Source organism: Crinia signifera, chromosome 9, assembly GCF_055691185.1.
Source record: "Crinia signifera chromosome 9, ASM5569118v1, whole genome shotgun sequence".
Taxonomy (NCBI): domain Eukaryota; kingdom Metazoa; phylum Chordata; class Amphibia; order Anura; family Myobatrachidae; genus Crinia; species Crinia signifera.
Genome location: NC_139225.1, coordinates 38,603,238 through 38,626,885, shown reverse-complemented (window position 1 = coordinate 38,626,885; position 23,648 = coordinate 38,603,238). Strand labels below are relative to the sequence as shown.

The window sequence follows — 23,648 nt, the reverse complement described above, 5'->3', positions numbered from 1 at the left end:
TGACAATGTCAAAATGGGAAATTATAACATCCTGCGCGGACCTGTGGGTTACGGTTAAGGCCCCTATAGACTTAATGAGACTTCTCAGAGGGAGAAGTCGCATAAGAATTCCCTTGAACCCCCGGGCACTTCCCAGGCATCAGGAAACCTCCCATGCAGTCCTATTGCATCAAGTGATCTCATGCAAGCCGGTCTGATCTCAGACTGCGATGGGACCACGCATCAGATGTCAAGCACATCCGATTTAGCCACTTTTAGCCGATTTCTTGGCCTGATCCATCGGAATCAGGTGAAAAGTGGCCAAATCAGACAAGTGTATGGCCAGCAAAGACCAATAACCACTTGAGTGGTATGCGCTGCCGCAGCGGGTTGTCCCGGAAAATATCCGGGCATACCCCTAGGTGCCAGCTGTGTGGTGCCTCCAGCCCCCCCCCCCAATCCGGCGATCATACTGCAGAGCTCCTCCCCTGCCACTTCGCCAGCCCCCATTCACAGCAGTGACGAAGACGGCAGGCTTGGGGATGTTCGGGGCGGCTCTGGGGGATCCAGGAGCGCTCATGAGTTCAGGCGCCCAAGTCCTCCTGAGCCTCTACGAACATCCCTGAGCCTGCCGTCTGTGATCGCTGCATAAAAATGCCAGTGCGGAGGTGAGGGTGGGGGGAGGGTTGGTTTGTCCTGCCCCAGCAAAACCGACCACTCAAAAGGTTAAGGCTACCAGAAGGATGAGCCCGACGTCATGACCTTAGTGATGTTCTGTCAACATTCTAATTATGTTGACATTTTGTCAGCGGTGATGTGGTCAATGTCTACATACTCGTGTTAAAATGGTGAATATCGACAAAATATACCACAGCTATCGCCATCTCAGGATGGTGATAGCAGATGCAACACACAAGAAAAAAAAGTATAAAAGCAGTTTTTTCTTATTAAAATTATATCAAAATATACATTTAGTTTCATCTGCCCCAGGAAACCTCTCTTACGGTGAGGTGATCTCTTGTGACCTAAAAAACACCACTGAACATACGCCAAACATTCTCAGACTGACCAGCAACAGTATGTGGCAAGGCGCATTCTGCTTAGTTCCTTATAGCCATTCACTAGCCCTTTTCACACTATTTTGGGGGATTGGGCTGAGAAATTGGGCGAAAAGTGTTAAATCATATGTTTTGTTGTCTCCAATTTGATGCGCGGTCGAGTGGGCATCAGATCGAAGTGCTGCACTCAAGATTTCTCAGATCCCACAGCACTTGCTTGGACTGCTTGTAATATATCATATGCAAAAGGGTGGCATATGATCCTGCCTGCAAAAAGCAGTGGTGACATCAGTGAGTGGAAAGACTCCGGGGGAATCGTTAGTCATTGCATGTGACTGGCATATTCACTGGCCAATCAGCATTAACCATTCAGAATCACACACACACCACATCAACCAGATAGTAGGAAGCCACGCTTATGAACATTCACTTATACAGAGGTCAAACATGCCATTGCGCTTTAAAAAATTTGTCAGGGCTGAAACTAGGAATTTGGTCACCTGGGGCAAGAAAGTAATTGTGCTCCTCCCCCTGACTTATCTACAGCAGCTTGTTTGTTCCCTCCCCTTTCCCAAATCACTGCAGCAGCCTGCATGCTCTACCCCTGGGGTAGCCAACCCTAGTCCTCGAGAGCTACCAACAGTGCATGTTTTGCAGGTCTCCACACAGAATCACAAGCGAGCCAATTAGCTCCATCTGTGTATCTTTTAAAATGTGTCAGTGATTAATGAGTGCAGCAGCTAGGTTGTCTGAAAAATGTGAACTGTTGGTAGCTCTCGAGGGCTAGGGTTGGCTACCACTGCTCTACCCCATTCCAACATATACAAGATCTACTCCTTTCTCTAACAGCAGTGGCATACACTGTTATTCTGCATGTGTGAGGCCACGATACAATTTATGCTAAAGGACCGCACACAATGTACCGATGAGATGCCATTCACTGACCCAAGATACAATGTATCCTTACTACAGCAGTGACAAATCTCTGGATCCCAGAATCCCAGTCCCATACGCCGGTCTCTGGCACAGGGCCGGCACATGCACAGTAGCTTCTTATGTACTGCGCATGCGCTGGCCCCAGCCTCTGCTTATACAGCAGCCCCTGGAGGCATATTCAGGGTCCCACACAGTATCGTCCTCATACTATGCATGCGTGGAACCCGGTTTTATGGGCTGCCACTCAACAGACCATGTAGAGCAGGGCTGGGCAACACCGGCCCTCCAGATGTTAATGAACTACACATCCCAGGATGCTTTGCATTAGTTTTGCTATGTGGCCATGCTGAAACTGATGCAAGGCATGCTGGGATGTGTAGTTCATCAACATCTGGAGGGCCGGTGTTGCCCAGCCCTGATGTAGATGCATCCCGGAGGAAGGGAACACCTCCCAATGGGACTGCCTTGGGTGACTGGCATGTCGGACTTCCAATAGGAAGTCACTGCCAGTCACAGTGAAGCCAGAGCAGTACTGCATCTGGCTTTACTTAGGCAGAGAACAGTGGGGGATTTTACCTGGGGGGCTGCAGCTCCAGGCGCCAAAAGTTAACAGGGCGCCGTATCCGCACACAGCAAACTCTGCCCTGTGTGCCATCCGCCCGCTGTCTTCTGTGTCCTGACTTCTGCACTGCCCGGCCGTGGCTCACAACAATGGCTGTGTGAGCCACGGCCGGGCAGCGCAGGAGTCAGGACACCAAGCAGGTCTGTTCCCCGGCGCCGCTATTTTCAAGTCTCCTGCTGGACCACGAGCAAATAGGAGCTTGCGGTCCAGCAGCCAATCAGGAGCAGCATTGGTGGCTGCTGGACAGCGAGTCCAATGGGAGACTTGAAAATAGCGCAGGATAGACTTGCTTTGACACAGATGAGCAGCGCACCGCCCAGCTGTCAGAGTGGGCCGCGGCAGCCTTTCACCCTCCCCTTAGCAACAAGCTATTTCAGTCTCCCTTGGCATCGAGCATAAAGGTAAGTGGCTAAGCATGCCCTTGCATCGGACATCTAGATACACCACTAACTGCAGCCCATAAGTAAAAACCGCCATTGGTGGTGACCCACTTTGGGGTCAGGACCCACAGTTTGAGAAACACTGGTTTAGCAGATTCAGCAATTTCATGGTTAAAAGAAAATACATGTAAAGTAAAAAGTTACACCATTTTATGGTTAAAAATAATGTTTTAACAAAAACTAATGTGTAATAGGCTGACTCAAGTACTGTGATACAGGACCATACAGATTTGTTACTTATTTATTGAACATTTGTGAAATATATATCTATCTATCTCAAGTTTACAGCAGGTTCCTCAGCATTACCTGATGATGGGTCCCCAGACTCCCCACAGTCACCCAGAACACATTACCAGGACCTGTCACTACTGGGCTGCCGGCAGCTGCGCTCTTATCTCCAACTTCTGCAAACTCACCAAACTTTTTCCAGTCTGTGTCGTCCAGTGAGTCCATGATCTCATAGAACCTGCACATAACCCGCGCCGGGACATCGTACAGGAATACCTCATCTAGGCTGCTAGACATGGTGACTGGTATGAGAGGCACCATACAGCCGCAGGGATTAGTCTTGTCATAGAGCTGCCGCTGGAGACGACGAGGAGGAGGTATGTAATGAATAACTCCATGCAATTGAATCACTTCCCTTTCCAAATAGCTCCGTGCGCATGCGTGAGGAAGTGAATGTCTGCATACGGCGGCCATATTGCGTGTGGCAACAGTTTGGCTACTACCAGATTCTTGTGGGATTGTAATTTGTTGTATGTTATTTTTTTCCCCACTTAAATTATCTGTTGCTAAATATTTGTTAAGCCCTGTACACACACTATACAATATGCTCCAATGCTGATATCGTTAACAATATCAGTGGAACTCACGGACAAACGATGTACTGCGTACCATACTGCCCAACTTTTCATTTAAGGGAATATAGAATATGGTTCCCCATAAAAGTTTTTACCATATAAAAAAAGGTGGTTTCCAGATATAGGGCCCAATTCATAGTGGCCCGCGCATGCATGAGTCATGAAGCTACCATTACAGGACATCACCTTTCATTGGTGACCGGGGGCGGTAAACATCTGCATGCGGCAGCCATATTGCCTATTGCAACAGTCGAGGCTGCATGCGATACCTCGGAAAAGTGTATAGGGCCTTCAGAGTCATCCCTCATTTTGTGATAGGACGTTAGGGGTCTAGTATCTGAAGGGTCTAGTTATAAAGGGTCATCTTTAAATTAATAGCAGCGTTATACCCGCGTTAACCCGAAGGAAACCAGAAGGCAAAGCACAAACCATCATTACTGCTGAAGGACTGCATTATATCCCAAAAATTCAGGAACATCATGTGGCCTCAACTCACCTTTGCCATGAGTGGACCAGGCCCACCACCCCTACGGCTGAGAACACCTGGACTACCCCCAGCCCTACCCCTCATGGTGAGCATGGAGCTGTGAGGGGAAGCAGCAGAGTCAGCCTATGCACCAACACTTCACCCATCAATCCCTTGTAAAAGTGTCAGTCCCCTGCAAATGTGTGTTCATGTCTTTTCTCCCCCCCCCCCTCCTCTCCTGCAGCACACATCAACCCCACCATGTGCTTTTTCCTGTATGATGTACCTCCGCAGATTGCACACCCTGCCAGCGCTGACCTATGCAGTGCACCAAGCTGGTTGCCTCAGATGGTATCTCCGCGGACAGGATGTGGATCACGTGGATGTTTCTGTGCAGGGTTTATCATACTACTACAGAAGTATTTGCTTTCCAATATATGCATTGGGTCCTTGTATGGCTCGCCCCTTACAGTGTAACCTTCGTAGTGCGCCCTCCATGGCTGCCTCATCTGGTGCACTTGTGAATGGGATGAAAAATACATGGACCTGAGTATACATTGAAATCATCCATTTTGGGTAGTTTCTTTTAGGGGTAATCTATTTCACCCTGGGTAATCCTACGCAGAGCGCCTAAAATGGCTGCCGCACTTGGTACCTTGTCAGGGTGGAGTACACAACCCATGGAAGTTATTATCCAAAATGCTGCACCACTCCTGCATTATGCTTACTGTGTGCTCAGGGGCTTTTGTCTGTGACATGTCTGTTACTGTACCTCCAACATCCTCTGTATTATGTGCATTGTTTTTTTTTTTTTTTAATGTCTGTAAGCGCCTTGAGTCCTGCTGGAGAAAGTGCGCTATATAAATTTTACTTACTTACTTAGAAAAAGAGGTGTCTCCCAGTTTCTGGAGCCACTTATCAGCTGCCTAATGGTAGAACCAGCCATGTATACAGTGGCCAGTCCTCCGATTGTTCTAATACAAGTTTTAGTAATGAAAAGCTCCAACCATTGTAACAAGAGAAAATAGAACCGACACTCACAAAAATTATATATAGTGATTAATATACACAGAGAGCTTGCAGCGGGGGCTTCTTGGGAGGTAATTAGCTTGCCAGACGCTCTGATTTTTAACCCCAATCACAGCGGCCAGGTGGAATTCTCTGCCCACTTCCCATCCTGCAGCCAAACAGTGACTGCTATCAGCATGCTGATTGGTGGATGGTTGGAGCTATCCTTCAATCAAAGTGCTGGCCATTGGTGGATTTTACTTAGGGGCTGCAAGACTACAGCCTCCCCCAGGTGAAACTTGCCACCACACTCAGTCGGTAAGTCCATGACTGTATTGGCTGCAATATGACTGGCAGTGACTTCCTATTGGAAGTCCTACCTGTCAGTCACAGACACTACAAGCAGTCCCATTAGGAGGTGTCTCCTACCCCTGGAACTGCTGGACAGGGCTGGGAGAAGCTAAAAGCTGGCTTCCTTTAGGGAGCCAATCCTCATACTTGCCTAGTCTCCTGGAATGGCTTGATCGTTGCTTTGCAAATTTGCACATCGACCGATTATCATTAGACTGGTGCGTCAAATGCTGGTGCGCATTTGAGCTGCAATGCGCCTGCGCGTCGCTGCCAGCAATAAAATCCTGCTACTTTTTTCTTTTGTTAGCCATTGGCAAGGTGAGCCGATTAGTGGGAGTGCTACGAAAGATTCAGGTGTGCCTGAAAAACGCAGGCGTGTCTAGGAAAATGCTTTGCGTACCCAAGGGTTTTAGGGGAGGGTGTGTGATGTCAGCTCCGCCCCAATAAGCCTGTATTCATCACAGCTACCGAGTAAGTCCAGGGCTATGCAGCGCTTGCGAATACTGGTGACCAGTGGAAAAATCATTCGAAGATGAGCGTCTAACAGATGATTGTGGACATATTCGCACAGCTGCGGATTCTTCTCTAGCTGTACATATGTATTCGCACAATGAGTACATCAGGTCACAAGGTGGGATTACAATATAGCGGGTCGGCATTTAACCTGATCGCTGGTCGCTGCTAATTAACTCAGCAGCAATCATGTCTGAATTATACTCCAATTGTATAGAAATGGCCTTGAGTATAATATCCACATACAGGGGCGCCGACAGGTCAGCCAGGCCCCATGAAAAAAACAATAGGTACTTGTTTCCTAGCACGGTGCCTGTGATTTTGATTGTATCCATCGGGTCCTAAAAAATTGCATCGATCGCATCGCATGCAACCAAATCGCATGCGATGCGATCGATGCGATTTTTATATCAGAACCAATGTAAAATGGTCCCTGAGACCTGATTTTACATTGGGCCCAATGTTAAATGCTCCCCAGAGCCCAATTTTCATTGTATACCCACCCTGATGGGTGAAATGCCCCCCCATTGTTAACGCCACCCCACGATGAACGCCAACCCGAAGTGTGGCGAGCACAGCAAGCCCGCGAGGGGCGGCGGTACGCGTCCTCCGACCTTTTCATACCCCCACTATCCACGTTGGCGTGGAGTTGATTTTATATAGTGTGGCGAGCGCACGCGCATTACTTCATAGGTATTACGTGGCCGCTCACCACGCTTCGGGCTCGGTGGCTCGCTGCGCTCGCCACACTATATAAATTCAACTCCACGCTGACGTGGATAGTGGGGGTATGAAAAGGTCGGAGGAAGCGTACCGCCGCCGCGTACCGCCGCGTTCATCGTGGGTTGGCGTTAACAATGGGGGGGGGGCATTTCACATGTAAAATACCCATAAGGGTGGGTATACAATGAAAAATCGGGTCCATTGGCCCATTTAACATTGTTCCCTATGTAAAATTGCATCCATCGCATCGGTCGCATCGCATGCCTTAACTTAAGGCATGCGATGGATGCCCTAAAATCGCGTCGGTCGTGTCCATCGCATACCTTAAGTTAAGGTATGCGATTACTTTACATGTATTCCGCGTCCCCTCGCGGGGCTCGCTGCGCTCGCCACGCTTCGGGCTCGGTGGCTCGCTGTGCTCGCCACACTATATAAAATCAACTCCACACTGACGTGGATAGTGGGGGTATGAAAAGGTCGTAGGACGCGTACCGCCGCCCCTTACGGGCTCGCTGCATTTAACATTGTAAGCCCCCATTACGGTGCTTATACAATTTTAAATCGCATACCATTGTATATGCGATAGAATGGCATACAATGCCATACAATGCCATACAATTCGATGGTATACAATTTAAAATTGTATAACATCGCATACCATCGCATGCCTTATGGTCTGCGATGCGATGGGCGCCGTGCTAGTACACAAGTACCAATTTTTATTGTCTGACGGGGTCCCAGAGCAAAATAGTTTGTGCACCCCTGCTTTATTTGATCCACGGTTTACTGTTTATGGTTGTGTGACAGGTGAAAACATTTCGGTGATTTAATGCCTGTTGACCTAGTGAATGTCTGTCTAGACCAGTGGTCTCCAACCTTTTTTGGGTTGGGAGCTACTCGCGACAAAATAAACCGCCGAAGAGCTACTAAAGTAAAAATTTGTAAAAAATCTGCATAATATAAAAAAAAAATGCCCTTTACACATAATGCCACAAACCGTAATGCCCCTGACACATTAGACCACACACTGCAATGCCCCAGACATAATATGGCACACACTGCAATGTCCAATATGTCACAAACATACCTCCCAACACTGTAGGTAGAGGAGAAGAGACACCTGCGCGTGGCGAAGGCACGCGCCAAAAATTAGAGGGTTCAGCTACTACCGTGGAACTCCTGCAAAGCTACATCCCCCATTTTTTCCGCTATGGGGGCATGGTCAGCTCTCTAAGAGCTGTAGCCACATGGGGTGCGGCCATGGAAAGTGGGGGTGTGATACACATATGCCCTCAATAGTGTAGTGCCAGATACACATGACCCCAATAGTGCAGTCCGTGATACCCATTATAAATATGCACCGCACCGTGATGCTCCATTATACAAATGCCCCACACCGTGATGCACCATTATACATATGCCACAATGTGATTCTCCATTATGCATATGCCACAATGTGAAGCTCCATTATACAAATGCCCCACAGCGTGATGCTCCATTATACATATGCCACACACACAATGCCCATTATACATATGCCCAACAACGTGATACTCCGTTATACAAATGCCCCACACCGTGATGCTCCATTATACATATGCCACACCGTGATGCTCCATTAATCATATGCCACACACCGTGATGCTCCATTATACATATGCCACACCGTGATGCTCCATTAATCATATGCCACACACTGTGATGCTCATTAAACATATGCCACACAAATGATGCCCATTACACATATGCCCCACACACCTTGATGATTATTAATTAATGAGTATCAAGGTGTGGGGCATATGTTTAATGGGCATTATTTGTGTGGCATATGTTTAATGACTCATTAAACATTTGCCATACACATGATGCCCATTATACCTCAAGCAGTAAACAGTTGCGCACATACAGTTTAAAAAAAAAAAAAAACCTAACAGAGTTAAGCAGAGGCTGTGGCGTCGATAAGTGCGGCATGTGCGGCATGTTGGGGACGTCAGGAGGTCACACTGCCACCAAGTGAGGAAGCGCTACGCGGCAGGAGGTCACTGCCGCCGCCAGGTCCAGAAACGCGGCATTAACTCACTTTCTGACCTCCTGCCGCCAAGCAAGGACCCGCTGCACGGCAGGAGGTCACTGACAGCCCCGAGCTACTCTAAAACACCTGGCGAGCGACGGGTTGGCGAACGCTGGTCTAGACAATGCAGATCTTCCGGATACCTAATCTACCATACTGGAAAAAAACGCACAATTTGGGTTATCTAGAGCAGTGGTTCTCAAACTGTGGGTCCTGACCCCAAAGTGGGTCCCGACCTTCTTAGCATGGGGTCGCGACTCCATGTTGCTGACCATCATACTAATTACTTTTCTAATCTCAGTCAGGGCCTTATTCGAGTTCACTCTTTCTGACAAAATCCTTCTTAGATGGACAAAACCATGTGCACTGCAGGGGGGCAGATGTAACATGTACAGATAGAAATAGATTTGGTGATTTTTTGGTGATTCTTTGCAGGGTAAATACTGGCTGCTTTATTTTAACACTGCAATATAGATCTCACTTTGAAGTAAAACCCCACCCAAATCTAATTAGATCTGCACAAGTTACATCTGCCCCCCTGCAGTGCACATGGTTTTGTCCATCTAAGAAGGATTTTGTCTGAAAGAGTGAACTCGAATAAGGCCCTCAGTGATTCAAAGTCACTGAAAGATCTGTTATTTTAGACTTCTCCCAGTTTGTGCCTCCACAATGCTGCCATGTATGTGCTGTCTGCTGACTACACGTGTGATGTGATGACCTTCTGCAGTAACTTGCTGGGGTCCTGTCATTATTTTTATTGTCTAATGGGGTCCCAGAGCAAAATAGTTTGAGAACCCCTGATCTAGAGCAATAGCTGGAATTGTTCTGTCCAATCTGCCCAATGAAAAGGATTCTTCCATCTGTAAGATATATTTCCACAGTGGAATTACCAGTGAGCTCGTGGTGCACCCCAGAATGTGATGAATTCACAGATGGCAGCATAAATGTATAAAAGAGTTCTGTATAGTACATTATTTTGCTGGCCAAGACCAAATGGAATGTTCATTGCTAAATTGGGCCAATAATTAATAATTAAGAAACTTAAAAGGGAGAAATACTGGCTGATAGCAGTAAATCGATAGTTAAGAATTTTTTTTTAAACTATGACTAAATCCTAAAACAATAGCAACTAATATAAAAGGTAAAACAAGAATTTTGTTATGTATGTGTATATATTTATTTATTAACAGTTTCTTCTATAGCTCACTTATAGTATGCATCGATTTACAGAGAATATATGCCCCTTCTGACTCATTATACTGCATTGTCGTCATTCGTTCTGTTATTCCATCTCTGCAGTACAGTGCCATAGTGATGTTACCATAGCTTAAGGTGACCAACTCATCCCTTTAATCCGGGACACATATTAATTACACAGGTTCTGTGGCAGTTTAAAACCAGGTATAATGGAGTCTTGAAGTGTGGCCAGGGGCAAACGCAGGATTTTCAGAAGGGGGTTTCCAGAGGGGCAGAGCAAAGCACACAGGGATGGACACTTAGGTGACCCAGTATATGCCGGGTCAGTTAAAGTATTATAGATAGACCAAATGTATATTAATAATAATAAAAATATATATATATATATATCTGGGTTGCGGTCCGGCACTCACCCCTCCTGTTCGACTGCCCGGGTGCCCGTTCAGTTAAATGGACGATAAATAGAAAGAAGAGACTGGCACTCCTGGGACTTGTGAAGAAACTCTGTATTCAAAAATATACAACGACCAACGTTTCGGGGCAGATGCCCCTTTCTTTTCCATATATTATACATAGACACACGACTAAAACAAAGACCACCCCATATTGAAAAGGGTGCTCTTCTCACCACCCATGGGGGACAATTTTTTCTCCCCCCATTCAGGCGGGCAAAACATGCCCAATGTGTGCTTTTTTTCTTCTCCGGTGTCAATGCCTAATTTTTCCCAGCATATAATTTCCATAATTATAAATTATAACCATGCCCATAACATTAATAATAGTCAGGGATAAATAATCTTTTATCCCATATATGTCATGCTTGGTCTCTAAATGAGCGAAATTACACTAGCTGTCAGATGATAGTTATTAGAATTCCATATGATATTGCACTCACATGTTATTACAAATTATAAGCTCACACTATATTAAGATACAGCAAACAGAGGGGCGTGTCTATAGGCTATTGAGAGAATGTGATGAATGGTTCTCTGGAAAGCACCTGAGCCAGTCATAGGATACTGTAAACAAAGGCTAGTGATACCAGGGGAAGACAATAGGATCAACCCCTCCCCCTAGAAAGTTTTCTTGGATAGTAAATGAAACTCAGACAAGTAGTTGAATTTGGAAAGTCGACCAGAGAAGATGGAATACAGCACTCCTGGACAAGATGAGCACATGGCTTTGAGTAATGTATAAACTTGTAGGACCGATATATTGTGTACTAGGACCCCGGTTATGGAATATGGATTATGTTAGAGAGTTTAAGAGTAGTTCACTTCCATTCTTGGGTGTCTTCAGATATTAACATGTGCATAGGCCCAGAATATGTTTACATATAGCTATACAAAGAAAGCTTGTGTCTGTGTTTGAGAAGTGACCTGTGTGAACAATGATTAGCTAGGATCATTGAGATAAGGCATTGTAATAATATATCATACATAGATCTAATGGTTGAAACGTGCTGTGTTATTAGCCTGTAGTTATGAATCGTGAGTGGAGTATATGGTGTATGTATAGGAACAATGGGATGTTGCCCCTGGACATATGGAGGTATGTATTGTGTTGAAAGTGTGGTGATTGTGATCTGTTCAGAGAGGATGTGTTTGGCTTGGTAGATTGATCTACAACTATGTATTTGAAAGCATGTGTTAGGCTGTGCGTGAGCATGTATGGACTCCAGCATTTGTGCTTAATCAAGTGTGTGTTTGCTCAAAGGAAAGCATGAATCTGAACGCATGTGTAAGGCTATGCGTGAGCATGTATGGACTCTTTGTATTGAAGAGTGTGAATGCTTTGTGTGTTGTTAGCATGATGCTGCAGGGATAATGTGTTTGATGGATGTGCAAGTATAGTCAGGATTGTAAGTATCGCATGATGCAAGTTAGAGGTTAATTTGGAGTAAATGTTGTGAATAGAAATTATGAACGTACTGTCAGTTTATGTGTGATTGTGTTACGATCCGCTTCCAGCGGATCGGTGTTATGTACCATTCACATTTTCTGTGTGTTCTCCCTGGGTTTATCTCAGCCTGTGTGTGTGTGTACTCGCTAGTGACATCCAGTGGTCAGCCTGGGCCATTGCAGGTTACTTTCAGTACTGTGTGTTCTGGACTCAGGTGTCTTGATTAGGCTCCTAGCCTGCAGTGCACACCTTCAGGCTATGTGTAATCAGCACCACATTGTGCTCTCTATATAAACCCTCTGGTTGTTCAGTCCCAGGCCGGTTATAGCTTGTACCTCAGGGTCTCAAGTGTTCCTGGTTCCTGCTTACCCACTGCTCCTGGTTCCTGTGTCCAGTCATCCTGCATCCTGTCATTGATTCCCAGCTGTGTCCTCCATCCAGTCTCCTGTCCTCCCGGTGTCCGTGTGTCGTCCTTTATCCGTCTCCCGGTCCCTGCAGCTCCTGTTGGTCTTTGTGGGATTCCTTCTCCAGATATTGATATCCCTCGGTTCCAGATAAGTTGGGAAGATTCCCCCTCTTTGTCTCCGTACTAATCATTTGCTTATTGTGTCAGCGTATAGTGTATTGTTACACCTGTCAGTGGTTCTTAGTGTGTCAGCATATCGTGTATTGTTACACCCGTCAGCAGTTCTTAGTGTGTCAGCATATCGTGTATTGTTACACCCGTCAGCAGTTCTTAGTGTGTCAGCATACTGTGTATGGTTACACCTGTTAAGCATTAGCACAGCGGGTTCCTGTTTAGAGTGCTATCCACTGGCACCCCTCTCCGCAGGGCAGGGTGGTTCTCGCCTCTTTGTTTGTAGATAGGTTTCCCCTTGTTCATCACTGGCCTTGGCGTGTGTGTTGTCCTAACATAAGACCAGGTGGCATCGAGGTGGGAGCCTGACTAACGGACTCCCACGAACGCGGCTATTATTGGTGAAGCCTAGCACCCCGCACACACACGTCAACTCCATCTGGGTACAACGGAGTCAGGTTGGCGAGGCTGCCCTGGTCCTGTCTCTATCTCCTTCCAGCCAGTGTCACGTGGTGTCTCGCCAGACAGCGTGGCACAGGAGATCCTAACATTATAACCGGCCATACAGCACTCTGGAGCTGAGTTCTGCCCTCTCAGTCCAGAGATTTCAAGCCGTGTCAGCTTTTTGCCCGTGTCAGCTTTTTGCCCGTGTCAGCTTTTTGCCCGTGTCAGCTTTTTCTTGTGTCAGTTTTTTTTTCTTGCTGGTGTATAAACTTGCATGGCCATATCATGCAGGCCATGCAAGAGTCATTAGCGGCTCTAAATTTGGCATTCAATGCCGTAAAACCTGGGCAGTGGGAGATTTTGCAGCAGTCTCTTCTGCAGCTGCAAAGACTCATCACTGATATTTTTCTGATCCTCCCAGAGGTCACTGGGGTTTGTTCAGCCCCTAATGAGGCCCTGCCTAGGGAAGTATTAGGCAGCAAGTCCTCAGACCCAGAGGGTCAGGTAAAGCATAGAAGTTATCTACGACCGAAGCTTCCGTTAGAGGAGCGTCAGCGGCGTAGAAACCTTAACCTATGCTTATACTGTGGAGATTCTGGCCACTTCTTGCAGACGTGTGGCTTGCGTAATTCCGGTGGTGCCGTCAGGGTATCTCCTCTGGCCAGGTCTGAGCAGGTTGTCAGATCTAAGCCTGTCTCCACTGTGGCAGAGGAGCTCTCTGCCGAGTCTCCCAGTAAAAGCACTCTGCCTTTTTCTACTGGTTCCAGTGCTGATGTTTTATTGACCAGGGAGTCAGAGTTGCAAACCCTTGAAGGGAAAACCCAGGTGGTTGACTCTGATGCCGGGGGCCCGCCGAGCCGGTCTGATGCCGGGGGCCCGCCGAGCCGGTCAGAGGCCGGTGGCCCGCCGAGCCGGTCAGAGGCCGGTGGCCCGCCGAGCCGGTCAGAGGCCGGTGGCCCGCCGAGCCGGTCAGAGGCCGGTGGCCCGCCGAGCCGGTCAGAGGCCGGTGGCCCGCCGAGCCGGTCAGAGGCCGGTGGCCCGCCGAGCCGGTCAGATGCCGGGGGCCCGGAGGCCGCAGCCCCGAGTGGGGGCCCGGAGGCCGCAGCCCCGAGTGGGGGCCCGGAGGCCGCAGCCCCGAGTGGGGGCCCGGAGGCCGCAGCCCCGAGTGGGGGCCCGGAGGCCGCAGCCCCGAGTGGGGGCCCGGAGGCCGCAGCCCCGAGTGGGGGCCCGGAGGCCGCAGCCCCAGAAGGGGTTCAAGTTGGTGTCACCCCAGAAGGGGTTCAAGTTGGTGTCACCCCAGAAGGGGTTCAAGTTGGTGTCACCCCAGAAGGGGTTCAAGTTGGTGTCACCCCAGAAGGGGTTCAAGTTGGTGTCGCCCCAGAGGGGGTTCAAGCCTGTGTCGCCCCAGAAGGGGTTCAAGCCTGTGTCGCCCCAGAAGGGGTTCAAGTTGGTGTCACCCCAGAAGGGGTTCAAGCCTGTGTCGCCCCAGAAGGGGTTCAAGCCTGTGTCGCCCCAGAAGGGGTTCAAGCCTGTGTCGCCCCAGAAGGGGTTCAAGCCTGTGTCGCCCCAGAGGGGGTTCAAGCCTGTGTCGCCCCAGAGGGGGTTCAAGCCTGTGTCGCCCCAGAGGGGGTTCAAGCCTGTGTCGCCCCAGAGGGGGTGCAAGCCTGTGTCGCCCCAGAGGGGGTGCAAGCCTGTGTCGCCCCAGAGGGGGTGCAAGCCTGTGTCGCCCCAGAGGGGGTGCAAGCCTGTGTCGCCCCAGAGGGGGTTCAAGCCTGTGTCGCCCCAGAGGGGGTTCAAGCCTGTGTCGCCCCAGAGGGGGTTCAAGCCTGTGTCGCCCCAGAGGGGGTTCAAGCCTGTGTCGCCCCAGAGGGGGTTCAGGCCTGTGTCGCCCCAGAGGGGGTTCAGGCCTGTGTCGCCCCAGAGGGGGTTCAGGCCTGTGTCGCCCCAGAGGGGGTTCAGGCCTGTGTCGCCCCAGAGGGGGTTCAGGCCTGTGTCGCCCCAGAGGGGGTTCAAGCCTGTGTCGCCCCAGAGGGGGTTCAAGCCTGTGTCGCCCCAGAGGGGGTTCAAGCCTGTGTCGCCCCAGAGGGGGTTCAAGCCTGTGTCGCCCCAGAGGGGGTTCAAGCCTGTGTCGCCCCAGAGGGGGTTCAAGCCGGTGTCGCCCCAGATGGGGACGCTGTCCATCTAGTCCCTAAGAGGGATTCTGATTGTCCTGTCTCTGAACAGAGTTCCAGCCATGTCGGTAACATGGAGAGACCATCTGTTGGTCTTTTTGTTGTTGCCCAGCCAGAGTTTCACTATAGTGCTGCCCACTTAGAAGTGCATCACAGTGGTGATCAGCCAGAGACTCATCATAGTGCTGCCCAACCAGAAAGACCATCAGACTTGGAAGAGGTCATAACCTCTAAGGGGGTCCCTAAAGTCTCAGCCTCAAGGGCCATAATTCCAGCTATACAGTCCAGTCAGTTAGCTGATAATGAAGTTACTGTTGATGCTTTGAACGATATCTCTACATCTATAGTTTTTGATGGGGACCTAACCCAATTTGTTGCGCTCACTAAATTTTTTATCACTATTTTGGAGTCCAGACCATTTTTAGGTATCACTTCAGATAATGTGGTGCTCTATTTAATTTATTGCTTCAGAGGTGAACCTTTCAAATGGGCGTCCAAATTTATTGAATCTGAGGATCCCATTCTTAAGAATCTCCCAGCATTCAGTGATGCTGTATTGAAAAAATTTGGTCCCAATAAAAGTGGTTCACCTGCCTCTGGACTGACCATCTTCTCTGCAGAGACTCCATCATGCACAGGAAAGTCAGTACAAAAGTCCCAGCCCATAGCTATGGTCGCTGGGTGTGCTCGTTTTAACAGGAATGCCCCTGGAATCTTAGCTTTTACACCAGTGGAATCCAGGCTTGATTCTGTCTTGAATTCAGAGATCGATGGTTGTCCAGTGTCTTGTCCAGTGTCTACTCAATCTGTCAAGAGTCCTGCCTATGTTCAGTCTTGCGATACTACTTCTTCTCCAGTGCCAAATGTTACCAAGATTGAAACCATAATCCTTCCCTTAGATGCGGACTCCAACTCAGATTACAACTCTGAAATCGATGAAATGTCTTTAGTTGAGGGTACCGTTAGTTCAGACAATATTTTTGGTATTACTGTGTTTACTCCCAGGCAACCTGGGAAGAAGAAGAAGAAGAAGAAGTCTTGTCGGAGACATTGAGTCTGTTTTTGTTCTTGGTTCCCCTTGATCAAGCTGGGGTGTCCGGAGTCCACCTTTTTTAGGGGGGGATACTGTTACGATCCGCTTCCAGCGGATCGGTGTTATGTACCATTCACATTTTCTGTGTGTTCTCCCTGGGTTTATCTCAGCCTGTGTGTGTGTGTACTCGCTAGTGACATCCAGTGGTCAGCCTGGGCCATTGCAGGTTACTTTCAGTACTGTGTGTTCTGGACTCAGGTGTCTTGATTAGGCTCCTAGCCTGCAGTGCACACCTTCAGGCTATGTGTAATCAGCACCACATTGTGCTCTCTATATAAACCCTCTGGTTGTTCAGTCCCAGGCCGGTTATAGCTTGTACCTCAGGGTCTCAAGTGTTCCTGGTTCCTGCTTACCCACTGCTCCTGGTTCCTGTGTCCAGTCATCCTGCATCCTGTCATTGATTCCCAGCTGTGTCCTCCATCCAGTCTCCTGTCCTCCCGGTGTCCGTGTGTCGTCCTTTATCCGTCTCCCGGTCCCTGCAGCTCCTGTTGGTCTTTGTGGGATTCCTTCTCCAGATATTGATTCCTTCTCCAGATATTGATATCCCTCGGTTCCAGATAAGTTGGGAAGATTCCCCCTCTTTGTCTCCGTACTAATCATTTGCTTATTGTGTCAGCGTATAGTGTATTGTTACACCTGTCAGTGGTTCTTAGTGTGTCAGCATATCGTGTATTGTTACACCCGTCAGCAGTTCTTAGTGTGTCAGCATATCGTGTATTGTTACACCCGTCAGCAGTTCTTAGTGTGTCAGCATACTGTGTATGGTTACACCTGTTAAGCATTAGCACAGCGGGTTCCTGTTTAGAGTGCTATCCACTGGCACCCCTCTCCGCAGGGCAGGGTGGTTCTCGCCTCTTTGTTTGTAGATAGGTTTCCCCTTGTTCATCACTGGCCTTGGCGTGTGTGTTGTCCTAACATAAGACCAGGTGGCATCGAGGTGGGAGCCTGACTAACGGGCTCCCACGAACGCGGCTATTATTGGTGAAGCCTAGCACCCCGCACACACACGTCAACTCCATCTGGGTACAACGGAGTCAGGTTGGCGAGGCTGCCCTGGTCCTGTCTCTATCTCCTTCCAGCCAGTGTCACGTGGTGTCTCGCCAGACAGCGTGGCACAGGAGATCCTAACAGATTGCCAGGCGGAAGTTATTAGTCTTTTGCTAAGGTTTCCTTTATGTGCTATGTAGGGGAATCTAAGATGGCAGAATGCCATGCGGCAGACTACATGTGCCCTGGCCAAAATGGCCGACAATAAGGTTCCTTTGTGTGCCATGCGGCGGTACACAAAATGGCGGACACAAAGACTTGGTATCACAAAATGGCTGCTTCTTCATAGCCACGCCCCCCCCCCCCAGCACTGTAATTCACATACACATTATACATCACTGAGGTTAGCTTTATTTAAGGATGCTGGAGCAATAATCGTTATTATGTATAATACCTGTATTGTTATATTTATTATCCATGATACAGTTTCATCAGTTTACATTCATAAATAATATTCATTGATTATAAATCTGGACATTCGCTTATTGGTTGCGTGCGACATGAATAAATTAGATAGACTTTGCATATATAAATAAATGTACTTCCATAGATGGGGTCTCGTCCGGGATTAAGCATTTGACGATGTGCGGATATGCGCAGGTTTGCGAATATCGGCAGGTGTGGGATCATCTACCAGAAAGGAAGAAAAAGATTTTTTATTTTTTTCTGGTGCGTTCTGTGTGTTTCCATATTACTGCCGGTTAGGGGCCTGTGTTGGATCTGTAGTATTACAAAGCTCTAATTTGAACTTTGGGACAAAAGGAAAAACATTTATTTATATTTAAATATCAAGATGCAATTCTATAAGTAAATATGTTTTAATAATTTGTTTTCTCTCATGTGATGGTATCTCCTTTTGATGTTTATCTTTTAAATAATAGTCAGATATGATTGGCAAGGGCTGTTTCAGGTTGAATTGTTTTTTTTTTTATTTGAATTGTTTTATAAGCAGTGCAAATTTTAAATAAATGCACATTTTTTATAATTGCAGCAGAAGCGGATTATAAGGGAATAATGTATAGCCATAAATTGCAGGTATTTTACTGCAGACCATCTCAACCTGAGAAAGCCATTGTATAATTGTATGTTGCAAAGAACTCTGGGTAAAAATGCTATTTCTACTAAATAAATTTATTTTATTTTTAGTATATCTTTCAACATATGGTAATGAGAATAGTAGGCATTGCCAGTGCTAAGAGTGTTTAATGGTAAACTTTCATTCCCATAATTGATAGGATTGAGTCATAAGTATTTTTGCTTTAGAAAGATAAAAGCAGAGAGAGATAAAATACCAGTCAATAGAAAAATCAGGTACAGTTAAAATCAACAAATTCCAAGCAGTATGAAATTTGAATGTTACTCTAAAGTATTAAATTTGAAACTGAAACTAATGGTTATCAAGTATGATATATAACATTTTTCTTTTTTTTATTCCAGGCTAAAAGACAGAAAAAGATTCTTAACTTTTAAAAGTGCCAGCCAGAGGGTATTTAGATGTAAATTAAGGTGTTGAGACAATAGATTTAACCTGGAAACTTAGACAAAGCAACTCCTCTTAGAAAGGGGGGCATTTGAATAGGATTGATTTATTTGCTTTCTCTCTCAGCAGCAACTGTAGTTTTGAATAGGCTCAATAGACAGAATATTTCTTTTTGTAACTATTGTGATCTTTATCCCAAATGCATAAGTGCATGAAAAAATTGGTAAGAGGTATTGTACTGTGTGGAGTTTGTTTGTACCTGTTAAGAGTAAAATTGCATTTGTTTTCCCCTGTGAATATGAGATATCTACAGTGTTGTAAGAGGTGTTAAATTCATAGTGCCATATCCTTGCTAACCACAAATGTTATAGAAAGAGTGTGCTATTGGGATTTCTTGAATAGTTAAGTTAAGTAGAAGTGCAAAATAATGTTTGCAAAAGAAGGCGGGACTCGGAAACATGGGTGTCAACGTCTGCCGCTCAGTGAGACACTGTTTGCGTGATGGACACATGTGCGGGCGCATGTGATTGCCTAGGTACGCTGTACAGGTAAATGCCCAAGGATGGGTAGTGATAATTAATTAAGTGATAAATTGAGTAAGACTCCTGTTGAGTTACAAACAGGATTCTTTTATTATTTATCAAAATTCAAGAAATTCAAATAGTATTGATTAAATTCCCATTGATAGTCAAGGGAACACTTGTGTGACATCCAGTAGAAGAGCTGTCAACCTAGGAAGATTTTCTGTACAGAAATATAGATAGTAATGTTAAAGTGAATGGTACCCAGATGTGGAAATTCCTGGGAGGTGAAAGGATTGCCCTTAGCGCTAAGGATTGTGTGTTGAAATAGGACACACGGGGGATACGCGACGACGTACGAGTCGACGTACCCATTTTACTGCCCCTTCCGTCGACCTACCTATTTTGGTCTACCGGAAGGGTATAGGAGTGAAAATCGGAACTTCGAATTCCGCTGAGCTCCTCCGGTTTCTGGGGGCACAGGAAAACAAGTTTGTTGTGCCCTGGAGAGATTGGCCGCGCCTTGTAGGTCAACTAGAAGTCGCTGCTAGTTGAGAGCTTGGCGATTGAGTATCATTGCCTCGTAGCCTTCGCACCCGCTTGATTGTGGGACTGTTCTAGGTCGCTGAGAAGTGAGTGTTTGGGGAGCTCTCAGACAAGTAATGCCCCACCGGTATCTACTAGCTGTGAACGTTTATTCCTGTAATTATGGGTAATAACGGGTCACACAGTGATAACGTGATACGTAGGGATGGAGATGTCAGATAGACATACAGGTGAGTAATGCAGTAACTCACCACAAGATATAGATAGTAGAATTTCCAGGTACTGGCAGCTTCGAACCGGATGAATTACACAATAAGAATTGAAAAATAATGTCTGCTCTCATCAACGCGAGGTAAGAAGAGGCATAGTGTTTGTTTAAAACTGTGGTATAGGAAAATGGCAATAGGAAAAGTGATGACACAGAGGCAATTAGACTGTTAATGCAGAATAGCAATACCCCCCCCATTCGTATATAATGAGACCAGTTATTCTAAGGTGTCTGATGTAATTGTGAAACTGACTAACCTATACCCTGTGTCAACTCCTTGTTAAGGATTAGTAAGTGTTGACGCAATATTCAAGACCGCTGTCATCTCCGAGACAAGAGAAGTCAAATGTAAGGCGGAGTCAAACAGCCAGAGAGGATGCTGTTTGTTTTTCCCAAGTGGTAAGGTACAGTCAATGCCAAATTGACACAGCTGGAGAAGTAGGTATACTGGTTTCACACTGACTCAGGTAATAAGTATTAAGGTAACAAGATAAATTGAGAATGCCAAATTGTATTTGAAGTTAATTACATCCCCAGGTTAATAACTGCTGTAGGTATAGAGAAGCAGAGATGTCGCACAAATGAAGAACGGTAACTAGCAAAACTCCTAAACTTTCTTTCTCCCCTTTTTAACAAGTAGATTAAAGACTTAAGAGTAGAACACAATATTACAGCGAACACATGAAGGTTTAGACTATGGTAAGACATACAGGTATAGAACACGAGGAAAGGTAGAGAACAAGATAACATGTTCTATTCAAAGGAGTACTGCATACGATCCGCCCTTGGTACCAGGGTAACGACGTATTGGGAAATTTGTTTTTGAAACATGCTTGTTCATTACATGACATATAGTTCCCATGACACATATGTATGTAAACACATAGATATAGGGAAGTGGTTAAAAGTTAATAGCCACCTAGTGGTGACTTGTATGTGATGTAATTGTCAGTCCAGGTTCTTAGGAATCAAGTAAGGAGAAATGGAAGTTAGTCTATACGTACTCTCTTTTGTTTGTTTGATTGTTATTGTTTGTTTTAATGGTTCGCAGAATCAGACATATGTCGTGTAAGGTGTCTAAAGATTTGTTTTTCTGTTTGTTGTTTAGTTAAGCCAGAAAGAGCTGTGATTGGACCCGGTCAAATGTGACACATTGAATTTGGAAACCCCTATTGCTCCTAATTGCATGGAGAGCGTATGGACCTAACATTGAAAAAGTTTCATCCCCTAGACAACGAGAGATATATTACAGTGTTTTTAAATGAGATTTAAAAATCTCAAGATATTGATAGTGTTAGGTCCAGATGTCAAGTAACTGATAGTCCCTAGTGATTAGACAGAGAAGAGGAAAATGAGAGATTGAATATTCTGAATATCTCAGATTTCCTCTAGTCACATTTTTCCGAAGAAGAACACAGATTATCTGGCTCAGAAAACTGTATTTGTAATATATGGAGTGATATAGAGGTTAAATTGAAAGAAGTTTGGTAGTACAGGGTAGAAATACCCTTAAATAAATTAGAGCGCCACCTAGTGTCAAAAGACAGTAAGGCGAGGGTTAAACTATAGCACTCTAGAGTGTAGAAGCTTCACAGATGTGGGAGGCGGGATACTTTTTAACGCTTGGGAAGTTCTTTCTGTTTATGTCTCTGCAGGGAAACAAGTCGACGACAGAACTATCGGAAGTCTACAAGTGGATCGGATGGAATACAAGAAGCCAAGAATGGTAGGGAAAATAGGTAGAAATGCAAAGATATTGATACTTCTTTTTCCTACAGATGCAATGGATAAGAAAAGACAAGCCCAGCCGTAGACAGACGATGGTCCTCGAGATGACGACTTGGATACCGACAGATGACTGGACAGGAACCCAGCTAGAAAGCCCCAAGAGCCGACGAAATACACAAGCCGACCAAGAGAATGATGACCCCTAGACGACCCCACGTTGTGATGAGCAGAAGACCCACTAGAGACTTTTTTTTTTGGCCCTTAGTTTTAATGTCAAGAGACACTAGGAATGACCCAAAGGGCGTTGAAGGTTTTTGTCCTGGGACCCTATTCAGGTTTTTAATCCCCTACTGCCCAAGGAGAAATGACTGTTCTCCACTCTTTCAGGAAATCTTTATAATACTCTGTTAAATTGTTTTTTTTTGTTATGTTGTTCATCCATGTTTTCCCAGCATCCTTTGTAGGACATATGAAAGTGTTCACCCCTGTACATCCTGCGGTAGGTAACACAACACCTATGCAGGAACACTACACCCACATAGACTACACATACACTCCCCAAATGTATCATTCAGTCGTGTGTGTCTGGGCTGTGGCCCAACAACTATTGTGAGGTCATGGTCTGGACATGCCGGCGTTAAGTAAATGCACTCCCCCATTTATTATTAATCTCGGATTAAGCCATTGCGCAAAAATGATACATCCCCTTCTTTATACATATACACATAAGTTCCACCCTTTAAAAATCTTTTTTTATCAATGAAAAATATTTTTATGAAAAATATTAAAATTTTATGAATTATGAAAATTAATGCGGAAATTATGCATTATTAATGTGACAGTTTTATATACTGTCAAATGGACGACTGTCAATGCCTAATTTTTCCCAGCATATAATTTCCATAATTATAAATTATAACCATGCCCATAACATTAATAATAGTCAGGGATAAATAATCTTTTATCCCATATATGTCATGCTTGGTCTCTAAATGAGCGAAATTACACTAGCTGTCAGATGATAGTTATTAGAATTCCATATGATATTGCACTCACATGTTATTACAAATTATAAGCTCACACTATATTAAGATACAGCAAACAGAGGGGCGTGTCTATAGGCTATTGAGAGAATGTGATGAATGGTTCTCTGGAAAGCACCTGAGCCAGTCATAGGATACTGTAAACAAAGGCTAGTGATACCAGGGGAAGACAATAGGATCAACCCCTCCCCCTAGAAAGTTTTCTTGGATAGTAAATGAAACTCAGACAAGTAGTTGAATTTGGAAAGTCGACCAGAGAAGATGGAATACAGCACTCCTGGACAAGATGAGCACATGGCTTTGAGTAATGTATAAACTTGTAGGACCGATATATTGTGTACTAGGACCCCGGTTATGGAATATGGATTATGTTAGAGAGTTTAAGAGTAGTTCACTTCCATTCTTGGGTGTCTTCAGATATTAACATGTGCATAGGCCCAGAATATGTTTACATATAGCTATACAAAGAAAGCTTGTGTCTGTGTTTGAGAAGTGACCTGTGTGAACAATGATTAGCTAGGATCATTGAGATAAGGCATTGTAATAATATATCATACATAGATCTAATGGTTGAAACGTGCTGTGTTATTAGCCTGTAGTT

General features: G+C 45.9%; 1 protein-coding gene across 2 annotated transcripts in view; it reads right to left on the bottom strand.

Annotated features, from left to right (window-relative positions):
• The window catches only part of IRAK1 (interleukin 1 receptor associated kinase 1), a 67,219-nt gene extending 63,549 nt beyond the window's left edge, over positions 1 to 3,670 (bottom strand). For both annotated transcript variants that reach the window (XM_083158873.1, XM_083158874.1), the window contains exon 1: positions 3,452 to 3,670. In XM_083158873.1, the coding sequence (XP_083014999.1) occupies positions 3,452 to 3,584 (133 nt within the window). In that variant the 5' untranslated portion in view covers positions 3,585 to 3,670. The remainder of the gene's footprint in view (positions 1 to 3,451) is intronic.
• Positions 3,671 to 23,648: the final 19,978 nt, after the last annotated feature.